The following is a 16,051-nucleotide window of genomic DNA, read 5'->3' as shown; positions in this document are numbered from 1 at the left end:
GTCCTCTGGCAGGAGCCGCCCTCCTCGTCCAGCTCTCCCTGCTTGACCCTTTCCCCTTCCTCCGTCTTGGGCTGCAGGACAAGGAGATCCGGGCCGTCTTCCTCCGCTTATTTGCACAGCTGCTCCAGGGCTACCGCTGGTGCCTGCACATCATCCGCATCCACCCGGAGCCAGTCATTCGCTTTCACAAGGTAGCCAAGGTGGGGGCGGAGGAGGGTTGCGATGGGGGGTTTCAGCTTCTAGGGTGGGTTGCGCAACATGAAGAACAGCTTAAAACCAAAGACAAGTCACCGGAGCCCAGTGGCGCAGGGGTCCAAACCAGAGGCAGGAGTCTCTTTGCGAGGGCCCACAGAGAGCAGGAGCCCCCCTTCAGGAAGCCTGCTGCCCCCGCTCTGCACGCTAGGCTGGCAAACCTTGTCTTTCCGGAGTGTGGACTGCTCTGCAGACCATCCCTGTTGCCTTTGGGGCACATGTGGAAGATCCTCTTTCCGTCAGTGTCTCTCCTGGATTTGAAATGGCTTTTGAGATGTGCGGCTGTTCTGCCTGTGCTTTGATTGAGATGCTTCCCCGGAAGCGATTCCTCCGCAAGACCCACAAGTGCCTCTTCCTCTCCCTCGGTCTAGGCAGCCTTCCTGGGGCAGAGGGGGCTGGTGGAAGACGACTTCCTCCCCAAGGTGCTGGAGGGCATGGCCTTCGCTGGCTTTGTGACGGAGAGGGGGCCCCCCTACCGAGACACTGACCTGTTTGACGAGGTGAGGAGGGGCGCTGGAGGAGATCTTCCCCCCCTGGGCTTCGGGGCCACAAGGCCTGGGCCTGCGGGGTGGTCCAGTCACCCGTCCCCCTCTCCCCCCGCCCTTCCTCTCTCTTAGCTGGTGGCCAATGAGGCAAAGCGGATGCAGGCGGACGAAGGGAGCCGGGCCAGGGTGCTGCGCCACATCAAGGAACTGGCAGAGCACCTGTACAAAAACGTACGTGGGTCTTGTGTGTGCGGACGATGCCCCCAGCTTGGGGCAATTCTGTCCCTTTGTCCCTGGCACACGGGGGAGCAGGGGGCGGGGGGCCAGCTGGCACCACAGACTGTGTGGGAATCCCTTCCGGCCCCTCTTCTCCCCCACGGCAGCTGAGCAGGGCTGTGCTGCTGCTCCCTGCCCTTCAGCCGGGCTGGATGGAGGCTCTGCGGTTGAGCCCGGGAGGCAGGGCCTCCTTCCCAGCCTCCTTGCTTACCCCCCTCCCTGGCTTGGCTTGCCCAGGAGAACCCGTATCCTGCCGTGACGATGCACAAAGTGCAGAAGCCCACGGAAGGCTGCCACCTGCGCCTGCACCAGCGGCCTTTTCCTCGCCTGGATGAGGGCACCATCCAGTGGATCGTTGACCAGGCAACAGCCAAGCTGCAAACGGCTCCCCCCTTAGTCAAGGCAGAGAAGAAGTGCATGGTGCCGTCTGGGCCCCCCCTGGGTATGTGGAGCGCGCAGAGTCTGGCCCCTGCCTCTAGGTGGTGCTGTGGGCAGGGAAGCCTTGTGGGCTGTGTGGGTCCCTGGACACGCTTGTCTCCTCCTTGGATGGTCTCTGGCCCCTTGGAGAGCGCTCAGGAGCAGCAGGGCCAGCGGACCCTCTCTCTGGGCGCCCTGGGGTGCTCTCTGGGTCTCTGACTTGGAGCATCTTAAGCCAGGGCTCCAAAAGGACCCGTGCTTGTGATCCCCGGAGGAGTTCATGGCAGCCTAATAGGCCTGCACTTTGGGCCCCACCCTGCTGCCCTCTTCTTCCCTCCCTGAGCCTTGCAGAGCACTGTGGTGCTGTCCGCTGTCCTGCGGAGGCTCCTCTTCCTGCCCCCTGTGCAGGGGTGTGTCCAAGATGCAGCAGAGAAGGGGCCGGCGTCTCCTTTTGGCCTGATGAGCATCTTCCTTCTCCCCCCAGGGGCCATCATGGACCGCAATGGCATCATCTTGGCCAACAGCGCTCGCCGGCTGGAGGTGGTCAGGAACTGCATCTCCTACGTCTTTGAGAGCAAGATGCTGGAGGCCAAGAAGGTGAGCTCCCGGGAGCCTTTCAGCCCCTGTCCCCAAGAGGGGACTGCCGAGGAGGCAGAATCCAGCTCTTCTGGCCATCTTCTTCTGCTCACTTACATTGGAGATTGTTTGGAGGCAAAGCAGTTGCTGCTGCTGCTTCTCCACTGATTAGCAGTGCCAGGCCTCCCTGTGTGTGTTCAGAAGGTCCCTGGGCAGCGCAGGGTAGCCTGGCCTTGCCCCTTTGCCCCCACCTCAGCGCTGCTCTTGCCGCCTTGCAGCTCCTTCCGGCCGTCCTCCGTGCCATGAAGAGCCGGGCTGCCCGCCACTGCCTGACCCAAGAGCTGAACCTCCACGTGCAGCAGAACCGGGCTGTGCTGGACCACCAGCAGTTTGACTTCATCGTCCGCATGATGAACTGCTGCTTGCAGGTGGGCTGGGGCCCAGGGAGGGAGGGGCCCAGGCTCTGGGCTCTCTGGGGCCCCATGCTGACTTCCCCTCCTCTCCGCCTCAGGACTGCAGCGCTTCAGACGAACACGGGGTGGCGGCCGCGCTCTTGCCCTTGGTGACTGCCTTCTGCCGCGTGAGTAGCCCTTGGGCGCGCAGGGCCTGGTGGGGAGAGGACTCCCTCAGGTCCAGATGGCATCTTGGTGGGGGGGGGAGCCAGGCTGGCCCAATAGGGAGGTGGCTGGGCTGGTGAGGCCGGCATTGGTTCCCACCTGGGCACGGCGGAGAGCTTGTGCCTTTACGCAGGCTGCCTCCTCTTCTTCCCACCCCAGAAGCTGAGCCCAGGGATCACCCAGTTTGCCTACAGCTGTGTGCAGGAGCACCTGGTGTGGACCAACATCCAGTTCTGGGAGGCCATGTTCTACTCTGACGTGCAGAACCACATCCGGGCTCTGTACCTGGAGGGAATCGAGGACGAGGGGGAGAACCACGTGGAGAAGGTGAGGAAAGAAGCCGGGGGGAAGGGGGCTTGGGGCGGGGGGGGGGATGTGCCCGCATTCTGTGGACAATGCTTTTCCTGGTCCCCCTCTCAGGCAAGGGAGGAAGGGCCGCCGCAAGAGGAGAAGTCGGCCCTGGAGATTGCGGCCGAGCAATGTCGCCTGTGGCCCACCGTGAGCCGGGAGAAGCAGCAGGAGCTGATCCAGAAGGAGGAGAGCACCGTCTTCAGCCAGGCCATTCACTACGCCAACCGCATGAGCTACCTGCTCCTGCCCCTCGACACCAGCAAGAACCGGCTCCTGCGCGGCTCCGGCCTGGGCGATGCCGAGAGCGTCAGCAACAGCTTCATCACCAACAGGTAGCCTGCGGGGCTTGGCTGGGCACGGGAGGGGGAGAGGGGGCGTCCCGGCCGTGGGGAGGGCGGTCCTGGCCCCAGAGGAGCTCAGCCTCCCTTCTGCCTCGCCAGCATCGCAGGAAGCGTGGCCGACAGCTACGACACGGAGAGCGGCTTTGAGGACGCGGAGAGCTCCGACGTGGCCAACTACGTGGTGCGCTTCATCAACCGCTTTGTGGACAAGGTCTGCACCGAGAGCGGCGTCACCAACGAGCACCTCAAGGGTCTGCATGTCATGATCCCCGGTAGGTGCTCTACCCCCCACCCTCGGGAGCCGAGTGGTCAGCGGGGGGAGGCGGCATCGCGGGGTCTCCTCTCTCTTCGCCTGTGACTTCCCTCCTCCCTCCCCCCAGACATTGTCCAGATGCACATTGAGACCCTGGATGCTGTGCAGAGGGAAAGCAAGAGGCTCCCCCCGATACAGAAGGTGAGGGTGGCGAGAAGGAAGTGTGAGGAGGGGCTGTTGCACTCAGGAGCCGTGGGGTCAGGGCAGGGGGACTCCCAGTCCGTCCGTCCGTCTGCCTGCCCAGCCCTGACTCCATCCCCGCTTCCCCTTGGCTTCTCGCAGCCCAAGCTGCTCCGGCCTAGCCTGCTGATGGGCGAAGAGAGCGTGATGGAGGGGCTGCGCGTCTACCTCATGCCGGACGGCAGGGAAGAGGCATCTGGGGGGGCTGTGGGGGGACCGCCCCTGCTTCCAGCCGAAGGGGCCATTTTCCTCACCACCTACCGCGTCATCTTCAAGGGCACCCCGACAGATCCACTAGGTGAGAGCCAGGCGGGCGGGCAGAATATTATTCTGGGGAGGGCGGGAGCTCTCTCTGCTCCTCCTCCTCCTCCTCCTTGGGGGCCTTGCTGAGCTCCCTTCTGGCAGCAGAGCCGCCCAGCTGTGTTTGAGCCCCCTGGGCTGACACTGCCTCTTTCTCGGCTCCTCCCCAGTCGGGGAGCAGGTGGTGGTCCGCTCCTTCCCCATCGCTTCCCTGACCAAAGAGGAGAAGATCACGGTCCAGGCCCAGGCGGACCAGTTCATCACGGAGGGCTGTGCTCAGCTCCAGCTGCGCTCCTGCACATTCCAGGTGAGTCCTGGGGGGGGGGGAGAAGAGGAGGCACCTGGGACCCCCTCCCCAGAGGAGGGCAGCCGTGCTCTGAGCTGGGGTCAGCTTGGCCCAGTTCCGCCAGCCCTGACCCCGCCTTGCCTTGGCCCACAGTTGCTGCGCATTGCCTTTGACGAGGAGGTGGCCTCCGAGAGCGCAGAGACCTTCCGGAAGCATCTCAATAAGCTGCGCTACCCCCAGCAGGCCTCCGACACCTTTGCCTTCACCGTGGGCCACCTGAGCAAGGCAGCCCTGCAGCCCAAAGTCAAGGAGAAGAACCCGTCACTCAGGTGCGAGCAGACGCCCAAGGAGCACGGCTCAGGTTTGGGGGAGGGAGACTTGGTGGGGCTGGATGGCGCTCCCTATAGGGCATCTTGGCTTCAGGCTGGGTCTGGTGAGAGCTGGCCAGTCCCAGCTCCTGCCTGCAGTCCATGTGAGGCTCTTGCTGGGCTCTGGGATGAAGCCCCCTTCCTTTTTAGTGACCAGCGCCCAGCTGAGGGCAGAATGCTGCAAGCTCTGCTGGTGGCTGTTGTTTCCTTGGGGCGTGTGGGGCCCCTGAGCCCCATGAGGAGGCAGCAGGGCACTGAGCAGGGGCTGCAGCCGGGCCCCAGGGGCTCCTCCCTCCCAGCTGTTGCCACCCCACACAGCCAGCCCCCTGTCCACCTTGGGGGCCCGTTTTGGCTTCTGCTTCTCCGAAGGTGGTAGAGGGTCCAGGGGGACGTTGCCCCCATGTGGCTCTCCCTGCCTGGTTAGGACTGAAAGGAGCAGCTTCCTTTTGCCACACCAGCTGCCCACCTTCCTGCTGGGGCTGCACTGCCCTTTCTCCTGGCCTCCTCACCCTCTCCTCTCTCTTTGCCCCCCACCCCCAGCTGCCCCACCTTCCGCCTTGTTCTTCCTCCTGGTGCTGCCGGCTGGGCCAGGCTTGGGGGGAGGCCCTGAAAGGGTTTCTCTTGCACCCCCACCGAGCCTGCGCTTGAGCTCACTGCCTGCGCTCACCCTCTTCCTCCTTTAGGACCATCTCCAGGAACCTGGTGAAGAACGCCAAGAGGACGATTGGCCGCCAGTATGTGACGCGCAAGAAGTACACTCCGCCTCCCTGGGAGGTCCGGGGCAACCAGCAGCACTTCCTGGAGGACAACGAGGACGAGATCTCAGGTAGGGACAGCCCTTGCCGGGGGGGGGGGGGAGGGGGGTCCTCTTCCTGAGCTTTGCCCAACCCTGCCTGGCTGCCCTCAGTGTCCGAAGACGTGGACCGCAGCACCTTGACCCCGTCCACCACCATCCGGCCCTCGGACAAGATGACCATGAGCCACCTGGTGGAGCGCGCCTGTTGCCGGGACTACCAGCGCCTGGGCCTGGGGACGCTCAGCAACAGCCTGACCCGCTCCAAGAACGAGCCCTTCCGCATCTCCACCGTCAACCGCATGTACGCCATCTGCCGCAGGTGAGCCAGGGCGCCGGGGGGGGGGGAGGGGGACACCCAGAATGTAGGCAGGGCATGGGGGGGGTCTCCATGGGGCCCCTTGCCAGACACGGCAGGCGAGGCTCCCCAGAAGGCAGCTGAGGGGAGACCTGGGATTCAGAGTCTGGCCACGGGATCAGGAGGAGTTGAGGAGCAGCGTCTCTGGCCACACACCCCTTGGGAGCCTGGCGTTGGCAGGCCGGAGGAGGCCAGAAGAGGGGCCTGCACACTCCTCCTTCAGCCTCCCTGTGAAGGTCCTGCAGCCAAGATGGTGGGCGATGGACGGACAGATGGACAGGGCACCTTGCGCTACTCAGTCGCCCACAGTCCGTCCATCTCTCAGCCCCAAGGAGCAGGTTGGGCAAGTTCTGACAAGGCCCAAGGTTCTTCCTCCCGCTGGGGATGCTCTGCCCCTCCCTCCCTCCCCCCCTTCTTGAGGAGGGGGCTCAGGGTCAGCCCTGGCTCTCTGGGTCTCTAGATGGGGTTTCTGCAGTGCACAGTCATGAAAAGGGGTGGGTGGGTCTGGAAAATGTCCTGCCTTGGGGGCTGGGCTCTGCTGGGCCTCCCTTGCCTGGAAGGAGAGGCTCTCTGGTCACCTGCCTGATCCCTCTGACTGCACTCTGAGGCCCCAATCCAGAGGCTACGTGATGGTGACCAGGGAACAGGCCTTCTCTGCAGGGAAACATTTTCTGCCCAGGCCTTTTCTCTTCCTGGCCTTCTCTCAACTGTGGCTCCGTCTGCCTTTGGTGGGGGGATGTGGGGCTGCAAATGCCGCTTTGCCTCTTGAAATGGCAGCACGGCGCCTTCTGGGGCAGGGGGTCCTGACCCAGAGCGTCTCCACTGGGAGATCACCACCAGAAGGTTGCAAAGAAGTGTTTTGGTGTACTGCAGCAGCCCCTCTTCTTCTCTAAAATAATACTTAAGAATAATAACTTCCTTCCTTCCTTCCATCCATCCCTCTCTCTCTTCCCTGCAGCTACCCTGGGCTGCTCATTGTCCCCCAGAGCATCCAAGACAACGCCATCCAGCGGATCTCGCGCTGCTACCGCCAGAACCGCTTCCCGGTGGTCTGCTGGCGGAACTCGCGCACCAAGGCGGTCCTCCTGCGCTCAGGCGGGCTGCATGGGAAGGGCGTGGCGGGCCTCTTCAAGTCCCAGAACGCTCCTGCCACAGGTACAGCTGCCTCCCCTCTCCCCGCCTGGCCTCCCTCCTCCCGAGGAGGCCCTGAGGATGACCCCTTCCCTGCTGCTCCTTGCAGGCCCCTCTCAGGCCGACTCCACCAGCCTGGAGCAAGAGAAGTACCTGCAGGCCGTCATCAACTCCATGCCTCACTACGCCGACAGCGGCGGCCGCAACACGCTGAGCGGCTTCACCTCGGCCCACATGAGCAGCGCAGGTGAGAGCCTGGGGGAGGGGGCTGCCCTGGGCTCAGAGGCAGCCGCGGCAGGTGGGGTCCTGGGCGTGCAGGGCGGGAGACCACCAGGCCATGGGGCCACAGGCCCAGGTGAGTCTTGTCCATGTGCAGCTGTTGTGTCGCCTCCACACCATCCTTGCTGGTGGAACAGCGAGGGCCCTTGCCATCTCCATCAGCCTCCCCCCTCCATTTGTCGTCTGTCTGAGCCATCCTGCAGAGAAGAGCCCCAGCCGGCCCTCTGGAGCCAAGCAGCCCTAGGCTCTGCTGCGAGCGTCAGCCTCAGGACAGGCCAGAGCTGAATTCCGGCTGAGCGGGGAGAGGCCATTGGGCACCTTGTGGGAGGGGCCAGTGCCCCCTCTCCGTCCCTTCCGGAATTTGGGTGGGGACGCCCCAGGGAGAGAAGAGGCCTTGCAGCCCCGGGGCTGGCTTGCTTTCCCTGGGTGTGGAACGTCCACCTTCTGTTGGTGCTACAGATTCTTCTGAGAAGCGGCAGCCCAAGCTGGGATCTCTTATGAAGCAGGTGATGGGAGGGAAGGACGAAGGGCCGCTTAGCCGCGGAGGTGAGATGCTGCGTGCGGCCCCCGTAGAGTAGCCACGGAAGGGCCGTCTGGCTCCGGGGGGGCTGGGCTGGGCCTTCTCCAAGCAGCCAGCGGACGGAAGGGGGCCTGGTCACCCCAGGGCTGTTGCTCACAGCCGCCGCCTCTGGCTGCCTCCCTCCATCTTGCCCTCTCCATCTGTCTTGCCCTCTCCGTTGGGGACAAGCATCCGCCTGCCATCCATCGCTGCTGCCTCTCTTCCTCCCCCTCGCTGAGATGCCTCTCCGTCCTGTCCTCTCTCAGCCCTAGGTCACAGAGGTAGGCTCATTACCCTCTCCAGCCCCAAGAGCCTGGCATCAAAGGGACACCTCTCCCCCCGAGGTACTGTACGGGCACTAACCTCAGGGACGTGGCATTCACACTGCTAACTCGCCCCACTGGTGCCCACCCCACAGGCAGGCAGGCAGTCTAACCCACCCTCTGTGCTAACCCTTCCGCAGCCTCACAGCATGCTCTTCCGCCTGGCTTGGCCTGCCTCTCGGCCCCTCCTAGGTAAGGACGGGCCGGCCGGGGTGCTGCGCCCGTCTCCAGTGCAGCCCGCCCTGGGTGGCTGGGGCTGGGGCCGTCTTCCGCTGGCCTAGAGCTCCGGCTGGGAGGGGGCAACAGGCTCCAGGGTCGGCCTGCAGGAGAGAGCGGAGTCTTGGGCGCCACCTGACACCCCGTCCCTTGCAGGCAAGTGGGGCAGCATCCGCGCCAGCGGGCGCATGAGCAGCTATGCTCTCAACATGGAGGTCGGCTCCCGCCTGGCCGGCAAGGAGCTGCTGAGCACGCAAGCCAACGGGTCCCCCTCCGAGGCCAGCTTCCTGCGCCAGCATCGTGCCTCCCTCTACATCATCGGAGACAAGTCCCAGCTCCGGGTACGGTTCTCTTGGGCGCCCAGCAGAGGGGCAGCAGCTGGGAAGGGGGGCTGTGGGGCCCCTTCCTGATGGCCTCTCTTGCTCCCATCCAGGGCGTGAAACCGGACCCTTTGCAGCACTGGGAGGTGGTGCCCATCGAGGTCTTTGACGCCCGGCAAGTCAAGACCAGCTTCAAGAAGCTGATGAAGGCCTGTGTGCCGGGCAGCCCCTCCGCCGAGCCCGGCCAGACCTACCTGCGCTCCCTGGAGGAGTCCGAGTGGCTGATCCAGGTCAGTGGCCAGGCGGACGCTCGAGGGACGAGGCTCTTCTCTCCGGCCTCCTGGTCCCAAAGACTCCAGAGAGGTCAAGGCAGAGGAGGACTTGGGGGGGGGGGCGGCCTTTGAGATTCGCCAGATAAGGAACAAAATCCTCGCTGCTCATCCATCCGTTTCTGAGGTCAGCAAAGATTTGGCAGGCAGAAACTCCGCGTTCCGGTCACCAGGCCCTGGAGCTGCAAGGAGGCCCTGGCTGCTGAGTCTTGTTTCCGTCACAGGAACCACGTTGTCCGTCCGCAGCCCAGGAGCCCCTCGCCCCTCGCCTTGGCCAGGCAGGCAGGGGGCAGGTTCCAGGTTTCCTGTGAGGCAGAACTGGAATAGCTCAGCAAGCTCGGGAGTTTAGTAAAATTGTTAAAGAGCAGCAAATTAAAAAGACCCCCCCCCAAAGGTCAAGGTATATGGAAGGTATATATTTCCCAGCGGAGTGCCGGGGAGGCTGGGTGTTGCACAAGCAGAAAGCGGAGTGTGGCGTTTCAGCTGCCAGGAAGGCTCTGGGGGTTTCTGAGGTGGTTTTGCGAGAGCTTTGTCCCATTGAAAGTCAGGGGGAGGTTGGCACTTGCTGCGCACCTTTGAACATTTGCTCCAGGTGCGCTGCCTCCGCCACATTCTGGGATCCTGCTTTCCTCCACAGATTCACAAGATCCTGCAGATCTCTGTGCTGGTGGTGGAGCTGCTGGACACGGGCTCCTCTGTGCTGGTCAGCCTGGAGGACGGCTGGGACATCACCACCCAGGTCAGCCGCCTTCCCTCTCCCCCCCCCCCCAGCACTTGCCCTGGAGGCCGGCCGTGACCCTCCCTCTGCCCCCCAGGTGGTCTCTCTGGTGCAGCTCCTGTCCGACCCCTATTACCGCACCATGGAGGGCTTCCGGCTGCTGGTGGAGAAGGAGTGGCTCTCCTTTGGGCACCGCTTCAACCACCGAGGGGCACAGACCTTGGCCAGCCAGAGCAGCGGCTTCACGCCCATCTTCCTGCAGTTCCTGGACTGTGTGCATCAGGTGAGGAGAGCAGCCAAGCCCCTGGGGGAGGAGGGCTGCCCCAGCCCCAAAATGCTTCCAAGGGGGCAACCCCTGGGAGGAGGGGCCCTGCGGCCTCTTCCTGCCCTCCAACTCTCCTGCTGCCTGTCCCCCCACAGATCCACCTGCAGTTCCCCATGGAGTTTGAGTTCAGCCAGTACTACCTGAAGTTCCTCAGCTACCACTCGGTCTCCAGCCGCTTCCGCACTTTCCTGCTGGACTCCGACTACGAGCGGCTGGAGCTGGGTAAGGAGCCCCCGGGGCCTGGGAAGGGGGGGCCCTTGTGGCCCCTGGGACAGTGGCAGGAGCCAAAGACTGTGCTTCCTTGGCAGGGCTGCTGTACGAAGAGAAAGGGGAGCGCAAGGGGCCCCAGGTCTTTCGCTCCATTTGGGACTACCTGGATCGGCTGAACAAGAAGACGCCGGCCTTCTTCAACTACATGTATGCCCCGGAGGACGGGGAGGTGAGCAGCTGCAGCCGTGGGTCGTGGGCAGCGGGGCCCGGCCGGGGGGTGCTGGGGCCCACCAGCCGCCCCATCAAAGGCTTCCCTGCTTGGGGTCCTGCCTTGGGTGCCGTTGGCGGGTGCCAAGCGTGGCCTTTGGGGCAGTGACTCCTCGGCTCTTTCCTTCCGTTAGGTTTTGCGCCCGTACAGCAACGTCTCGAACCTGAAGGTGTGGGACTACTACACGCAGGAGACCCTGTCGGAAGGACCCTCCTATGACTGGGAGCTGGTGCAGAGCCAGGCGGACCCCGTGGAGGAGGCCGCCCAGCCAGACACCAGCGCCCCGCAGAGCCGGCGCAAGATCGTCTGGCCCTGCTATGACAACCGCAGCCGCACCGAGCCAGACGCCATCTCCCGCCTGCTGGAGGTCAGTGGGGGCCTTGGGCGAGAAGCAGAGGCGGGAGCCGTGGGCGGGGGGTGCAGTTAGGACAAGGGCAACTGGGCCCGCTTTGGTTCTGGATTCTTCCCCTTCTTGGTCCTTCACGGCCAGCGCCGTTTCTTGGCCACCTGGACTCAAAGCTGGGAGTCACTGGGAATCTTGTTTTCTTCAAGGCAGGCTTCCTGCCTTTATGGCTGTAAAGGTGAGCTTGAGAACATGCAGCTGTCGTCCATTTTTCCCTGCTGCTCTTGATGCTGTAGGAACCCCTTTGCCTTTGCCCCCCCCCAACTGCCCCTTCTTTGTCTCTTGCAGGAGCTGCAGAACCTGGAGATGGAGCTGGGGCAGGTCCCTGAGCGCTGGAAGGACCTCTGGGACAAAGCGAAGGCCTCTCAGCGGTCGGAGGTGCAGGCGGACCCCAGCGGCCGAGTAAGGGCTCTGGGCTGGGGGACTGAGGGGCTGGGGATCTTTGCCCACCCTGCGCAGAGCCCTCCTCTGACGGAAGGAGCTTCCTTTGCCCCCAGGTGGCGGCTGGCTCCTTGCTGATGGCCTCCAGCCTGTCGCACCAGCGGCGCTCCTTCGGGGTCTACCTGCAGGAGAGCGGCCGCGGCAGCTCCACCATCAACCTGAGCCTGGACAGTGACAGCAGCAGCGCCTCCACCCCCTCCAGCGGGAAGCAGGGGGGCCGCAGGAGCACCAGCACCCTCTACAGCCAGTTCCAGACGGCGGAGAGCGAGAATCGGTGCGGGACCCGGCCGTTGGGGGGCTGGCGGAGGGAGGCGGGGGGTCTTGGTCTCTGCTTGCCCCTCTTCCCCCGCTGACCCGTCTGCCCTCCGCAGGTCCTACGAGGGGACACTGTACAAGAAAGGAGCCTTCATGAAGCCCTGGAAGCCTCGCTGGTTTGTGCTGGATAAAACCAAGCACCAGGTGGGTGGCTGCAGGCGGGCAAGGGGAATGGGGAGGGGGCCTTCTCCTGGGGGGCTCTGACCTTCGGCCCTCCTTCCTTGCAGCTGCGATATTACGACAGCCGCCTGGACTTGGAGTGCAAAGGCGTCATTGACCTGGCGGAGGTGGAGTCCATCACCCCAGGCACCCCTGCCATGGGGGCCCCCAAGACGGTGGAGGAGAAGGCTTTCTTTGACGTGAGTGGCTTCTCCCCATGGCTGCCCGGGGGGGGGGGGAAGGCTGGCTGGTGTCCCAGACCTTTGCGCTCACCCTTCTCCCCTCGCAGGTGAAGACCACGAAGCGTGTTTACTATTTCTGCGCCCAGGATGTGCAGCTGGCCCAGCAGTGGATCGACCGCATCCAGAGCTGCTTGTCTGACGCCTGAGGCTGCCCTGAGGCCGCCCTTCTAGGCCTCCGCAAGTGAAGCTGGCGCCAGGGCTGGACCAGGACGGGGCAGGACTGGAAGAGGTGCTGTGGGGCGCAGAGTAGAGGCCCCCTTGGGACCCCCATCCGACTGCTTGGCAGGGGAGTTGGGGTCCGCTTGCTCCCTCTGCCTCAGAGATGCATTGCCAGGTCAGGTTGGGCGGAGTGATGTGGTCAGCAGGGGCCCCAAGCAGATGGGTCTGGCCACTGTCAGTTTCCCCCCATCAGCATCCACAGGCGGTGGCAGATGTGCCAAACCGCCTTGCGTCCGCCCCCCTAGCCCCACACCGGCTGCCCAGGGGTGCCCCCTGCCAGGGAAGGCAGCAGTGGGGAGATTGGCGACCTGCCGGAGCAGCGAAGGGGAGCAGAAACAGTGTTAGGGCTTCCAGCGCCCCTGTTCCGGCTTGGAGGTTTGGAGCCCCTGGGACATTGGGGCAGAGGGGTGGGGGAGGGGTTCTGACCCTCCTTGCCTCCCCTTGCAAACCACAAGCTCCCCTGGTACTGCTGAGGCTGCAGTTGGAAAGGGACTCTGTTCTGGGGAGAAGGCCAAGCGAAGAAGGGGGTTAGCTAGGCTCCCCCCGGGGGGCGAGTGTCTTGCTGCACTCCCAGCTCTTGCTTCCCTCTGTGTCTTCCTTGCAGAGAGTCTGGGGGCTGGGGGCAGCTCAGCACCTTCAACTGCCCCTCCAATTGTGTGTCCTGCACTGACCCCCCCCAAGCAGATCATGCAGCCTGCTTTCCTGCCAGAGCAGGCAGAGCCTCCTTCCCCGGAGCTCCAGTTTGGCCTGGCAGCCCCCGCCCCCCACATTTTCAAAGGCAAAGGGGCGCCCTTTCCTCTCCCCGAAGCGTTGTACATAGTCTGGAGCCCCAGCTCCCCCTTTGCCTTCCCCCCTTTTTTATTTGTACAATAAAGGCTGTGGCTGGTGTGCATCGGAGGGTTTTGTAACTTCCTTGAGCAGTTGTAGATTACTGAAGTTTCTGTACATTGTGTCAAACCTGCAGAGTTCTTGTATTGTATTGTGCCTAGAGGAAAAAATATATGGAAAGAAAAAAACTAATGGAATTTAATAATAAAAAAGAAATACACAAGATGTTGATCATTGCCCCTCTAATGCAGCACTTGAAGCAGGAGGCTTGTTCTGGCAGAGGAAAGCCAGCCGAGTGGGGGGACTGGTTGTGTTCAGGGCGGCATCAACGCTCCTTGGCAGGGCGGGGGGCTGCCTGCTATCCTGAAAGAAGCCGGAGCTGCTCCTTAAGCTGCCAACCCTGAGGCAGTTGCCAACCCTCCATGTTTGGATTAAGGCGGTGGAGCAACTTCAGGCGTTTCTGGAGCAGACAGATTATCTCGATTAATTTCCATCTGGTGTCAGAGCTGGTTTGGGGACTGAGTTGGCCAGCATTGCCTGATGGAGGACCTTTAGCAGGAAAGAGGCGCCAGGGCCACCCTGCCTCACCTGCTCCCTCTCTTGGAGGCTTTCAAAGGGAACCTCTCGCCTAGATAAAGCTGTAAGGCGTGGGGGGGGGAGGGGTCCTCAGTGTGCTGGTGCTGCCCAGCTGTTTCCCCATTACATCTGATTTAGGAACGGCTGGGAAAGACCAGGACCAGTTCCTGGATGCAGTTGGACTGGATGAGAGCCGGTCAGCTGAGACTGAAGCCTTGGCGGACAGAGGCTTGTAGGACTGTGGTTGGGGGGGTGCTTGGATGCGGGAGACGGGCTGCCCTTGGCCCTGACCCAGATGCTTCACCTGGTGCAGAATGCTGTGGCTGCTCAGTGATGAGAACGCCACCAACCTGAGACCGGCACTGGCTTCCCATCTGCTAGCGGGTCAAGTTCTTGCACACTTAAGTGTCCAAAGCCCTGAATAACATAGACCAGGGTGGTCCAGCTTCTCAGACCAAGTGGACCGCAAGGGTACCTGGACACTGACCCCATGGGCCACACGATGAATTAAATTTCCGCATCATAAATTAAAAGTGTTTGCAATATAGTTAAGCTGCACAAATAATACATTTAATTGAATCTATACAAGTAAATATACAATTAATAGATTTAAAATATGTATTAAACAAAATTTAATACACAAACACATGTTTGCACTTTTGTTAACACAGCCACTGAGTCCTTGTCAGGATAAAAACATAGGGTATAAATAAGTTCTGTTGTTTTAGCCAGAATCTCCTTTCTTGTCTCCTGAATCCTTGGTTTCTGATCTTCCCTCTGGCGCTTCCTCCATCTTCCATTGACTCCTCCCACGAATATGGAGATTTCTCTCATCTCTTGGTCTCTTCAGGCTGAACATGTGACTCAGTATTGTTCACTCTGCCTGGCAGTGGCTGGGGGAGGGGGGGGTCCTGGGGAAGAGGCGGGTCTTTCCATTGCTGCCTCCCCACCCTCCCCTTTCAGCCGGAGGGGCTCCTGGGGACTGAGCTGGGGGAACCCTCTGTGTGCAAAGGAAGGGCTTGGCTGCCACCTTATGGCACCCCTCACCTGGAACTGAGCCAGATTCGGCAGCACCTGGTGATGTGGGTGCTCAGGCACTGAGCCTTCCTGTGAGAAAAGGGGGGTGCCCTGGGTGGGATTTGTGGGATGCTGGAGTGCATGTGACTCACATTTGAACACGAACATCGAATCACAGTTCCTGCGACTCTCAAACAGCTCCATTCACAGATGCAGCAGAAAAAGAAGCAAGTGCCTAAAGGAAGTTTTTTGGGGGTTGGGAGAGACGCCTGGCTCAAGCCCGGCTGGGCAGGTGCCCCTCATTTCCCTTGGTGTCTCCAGCCATGCCCCTTCTGGGTCTGGAGGCCGACATGGCCGAGGAGGAGGGGAGGCTGCTGCGCATGTTTCACAAGTGTGCACAGCACGCCATAAAGGCATCCATAGCTCTCTGCAAATGACCCTTTCAGTAGAGACTCGCATTCTGCAAATGCCAGTCAAGCAGTCAAAAGCTCTGCTGTCAAAGCAGTTGTGCCACAGTCCCTCCAGTGGCCAGAGAGAGCAAAGCAGGCAAATGCACTAGTTTCTGAATGAAGCTGTCAACGGTCAAAATGTAGCAACTTACACAGCACCTAGAAGTGATAAATTAACTCTGCTTTCTCAATAAAAATGTGTATTTATAAATAAAATACTCTATAAAATGGTTTTTGAATGCTTTATTGTGATTAATTACAATAATCACCCATATCCACTGGGATTCTGGGAAACCTTGTTGGCATCTGTCTTGGGAAAATAGAGGGATGCACCTTTGGAAGTGAAGTCAAATTGTTGGAAGGTTGCAGCACCTGCTGTGGCTGTAGAGACTGATGTGGGAGAGGCTGCTTTAGTTGCAGCTGGGGCAGAGGCCCAGGGGGTCATTCATCCTCTAGTCACTGCTATGGACTTGCGACCTGCCTGCCTGTCTCCAGGCGCTGTGCCCACCTGCAAGGGATTCTCACATGGTGGGGTTGGTGTTGCCAGCCTTCATATCACGTTTGCAGACATCTTTTTGTTGCAGAGTTGGTCTGCCAATGGCCCTGGTGCTGGAAGGCAGCTCCCCATAGAGCACGTCCTTGAGGATCCTGCTATCCTCCATTCTGTGGGCATGATCAAGCCAGCATAGATGTTGTGTTCCTCCTGGGTAGTTTGTCTATCAATGCCCCCCCCCCCTGCACTCAGCTCATCGGTGGCTCCAAGAAGCTGTCAGCATGCAACAGCGGCCAAATGTCAGGAACGGCTGAAAAC

At 61.7% G+C, this 16,051-nt stretch overlaps 1 protein-coding gene across 11 annotated transcripts in view; it reads left to right on the top strand.

The window, feature by feature from the left end:
* Positions 1–12,913, top strand: part of SBF1 (SET binding factor 1) — a 40,608-nt gene extending 27,695 nt beyond the window's left edge. For 3 of the 11 annotated variants that reach the window (XM_053406466.1, XM_053406465.1, XM_053406463.1), the window contains 32 exons: positions 78–191; positions 624–752; positions 870–968; positions 1,251–1,455; positions 1,915–2,027; positions 2,285–2,434; positions 2,518–2,586; positions 2,783–2,950; positions 3,044–3,306; positions 3,415–3,587; positions 3,696–3,769; positions 3,911–4,106; positions 4,279–4,415; positions 4,548–4,723; positions 5,446–5,588; positions 5,670–5,877; positions 6,872–7,068; positions 7,154–7,291; positions 7,783–7,869; positions 8,149–8,226; positions 8,578–8,762; positions 8,855–9,031; positions 9,708–9,809; positions 9,886–10,071; positions 10,209–10,335; positions 10,422–10,552; positions 10,725–10,958; positions 11,283–11,396; positions 11,492–11,709; positions 11,807–11,894; positions 11,978–12,109; positions 12,199–12,912. In XM_053406466.1, the coding sequence (XP_053262441.1) occupies positions 78–191; positions 624–752; positions 870–968; positions 1,251–1,455; positions 1,915–2,027; positions 2,285–2,434; positions 2,518–2,586; positions 2,783–2,950; positions 3,044–3,306; positions 3,415–3,587; positions 3,696–3,769; positions 3,911–4,106; positions 4,279–4,415; positions 4,548–4,723; positions 5,446–5,588; positions 5,670–5,877; positions 6,872–7,068; positions 7,154–7,291; positions 7,783–7,869; positions 8,149–8,226; positions 8,578–8,762; positions 8,855–9,031; positions 9,708–9,809; positions 9,886–10,071; positions 10,209–10,335; positions 10,422–10,552; positions 10,725–10,958; positions 11,283–11,396; positions 11,492–11,709; positions 11,807–11,894; positions 11,978–12,109; positions 12,199–12,297 (4,710 nt within the window). In that variant the 3' untranslated portion in view covers positions 12,298–12,912. Of the gene's footprint in view, positions 1–77; positions 192–623; positions 753–869; positions 969–1,250; positions 1,456–1,914; positions 2,028–2,284; positions 2,435–2,517; positions 2,587–2,782; positions 2,951–3,043; positions 3,307–3,414; positions 3,588–3,695; positions 3,770–3,910; positions 4,107–4,278; positions 4,416–4,547; positions 4,724–5,445; positions 5,589–5,669; positions 5,878–6,871; positions 7,069–7,153; positions 7,292–7,782; positions 7,870–8,148; positions 8,227–8,577; positions 8,763–8,854; positions 9,032–9,707; positions 9,810–9,885; positions 10,072–10,208; positions 10,336–10,421; positions 10,553–10,724; positions 10,959–11,282; positions 11,397–11,491; positions 11,710–11,806; positions 11,895–11,977; positions 12,110–12,198 lie in introns of all 11 variants that reach the window. The other 8 variants (XM_053406473.1, XM_053406470.1, XM_053406469.1 and 5 more) reach the window with 4 other exon arrangements.
* The last annotated feature ends 3,138 nt before the right edge of the window (positions 12,914–16,051 follow it).

This window comes from Podarcis raffonei, chromosome 10 (assembly GCF_027172205.1).
Source record: "Podarcis raffonei isolate rPodRaf1 chromosome 10, rPodRaf1.pri, whole genome shotgun sequence".
NCBI lineage: Eukaryota > Metazoa > Chordata > Lepidosauria > Squamata > Lacertidae > Podarcis > Podarcis raffonei.
The sequence above is the reverse complement of the archived record's forward strand: the minus strand, read 5'-3'. Positions and strand labels throughout refer to the sequence as shown.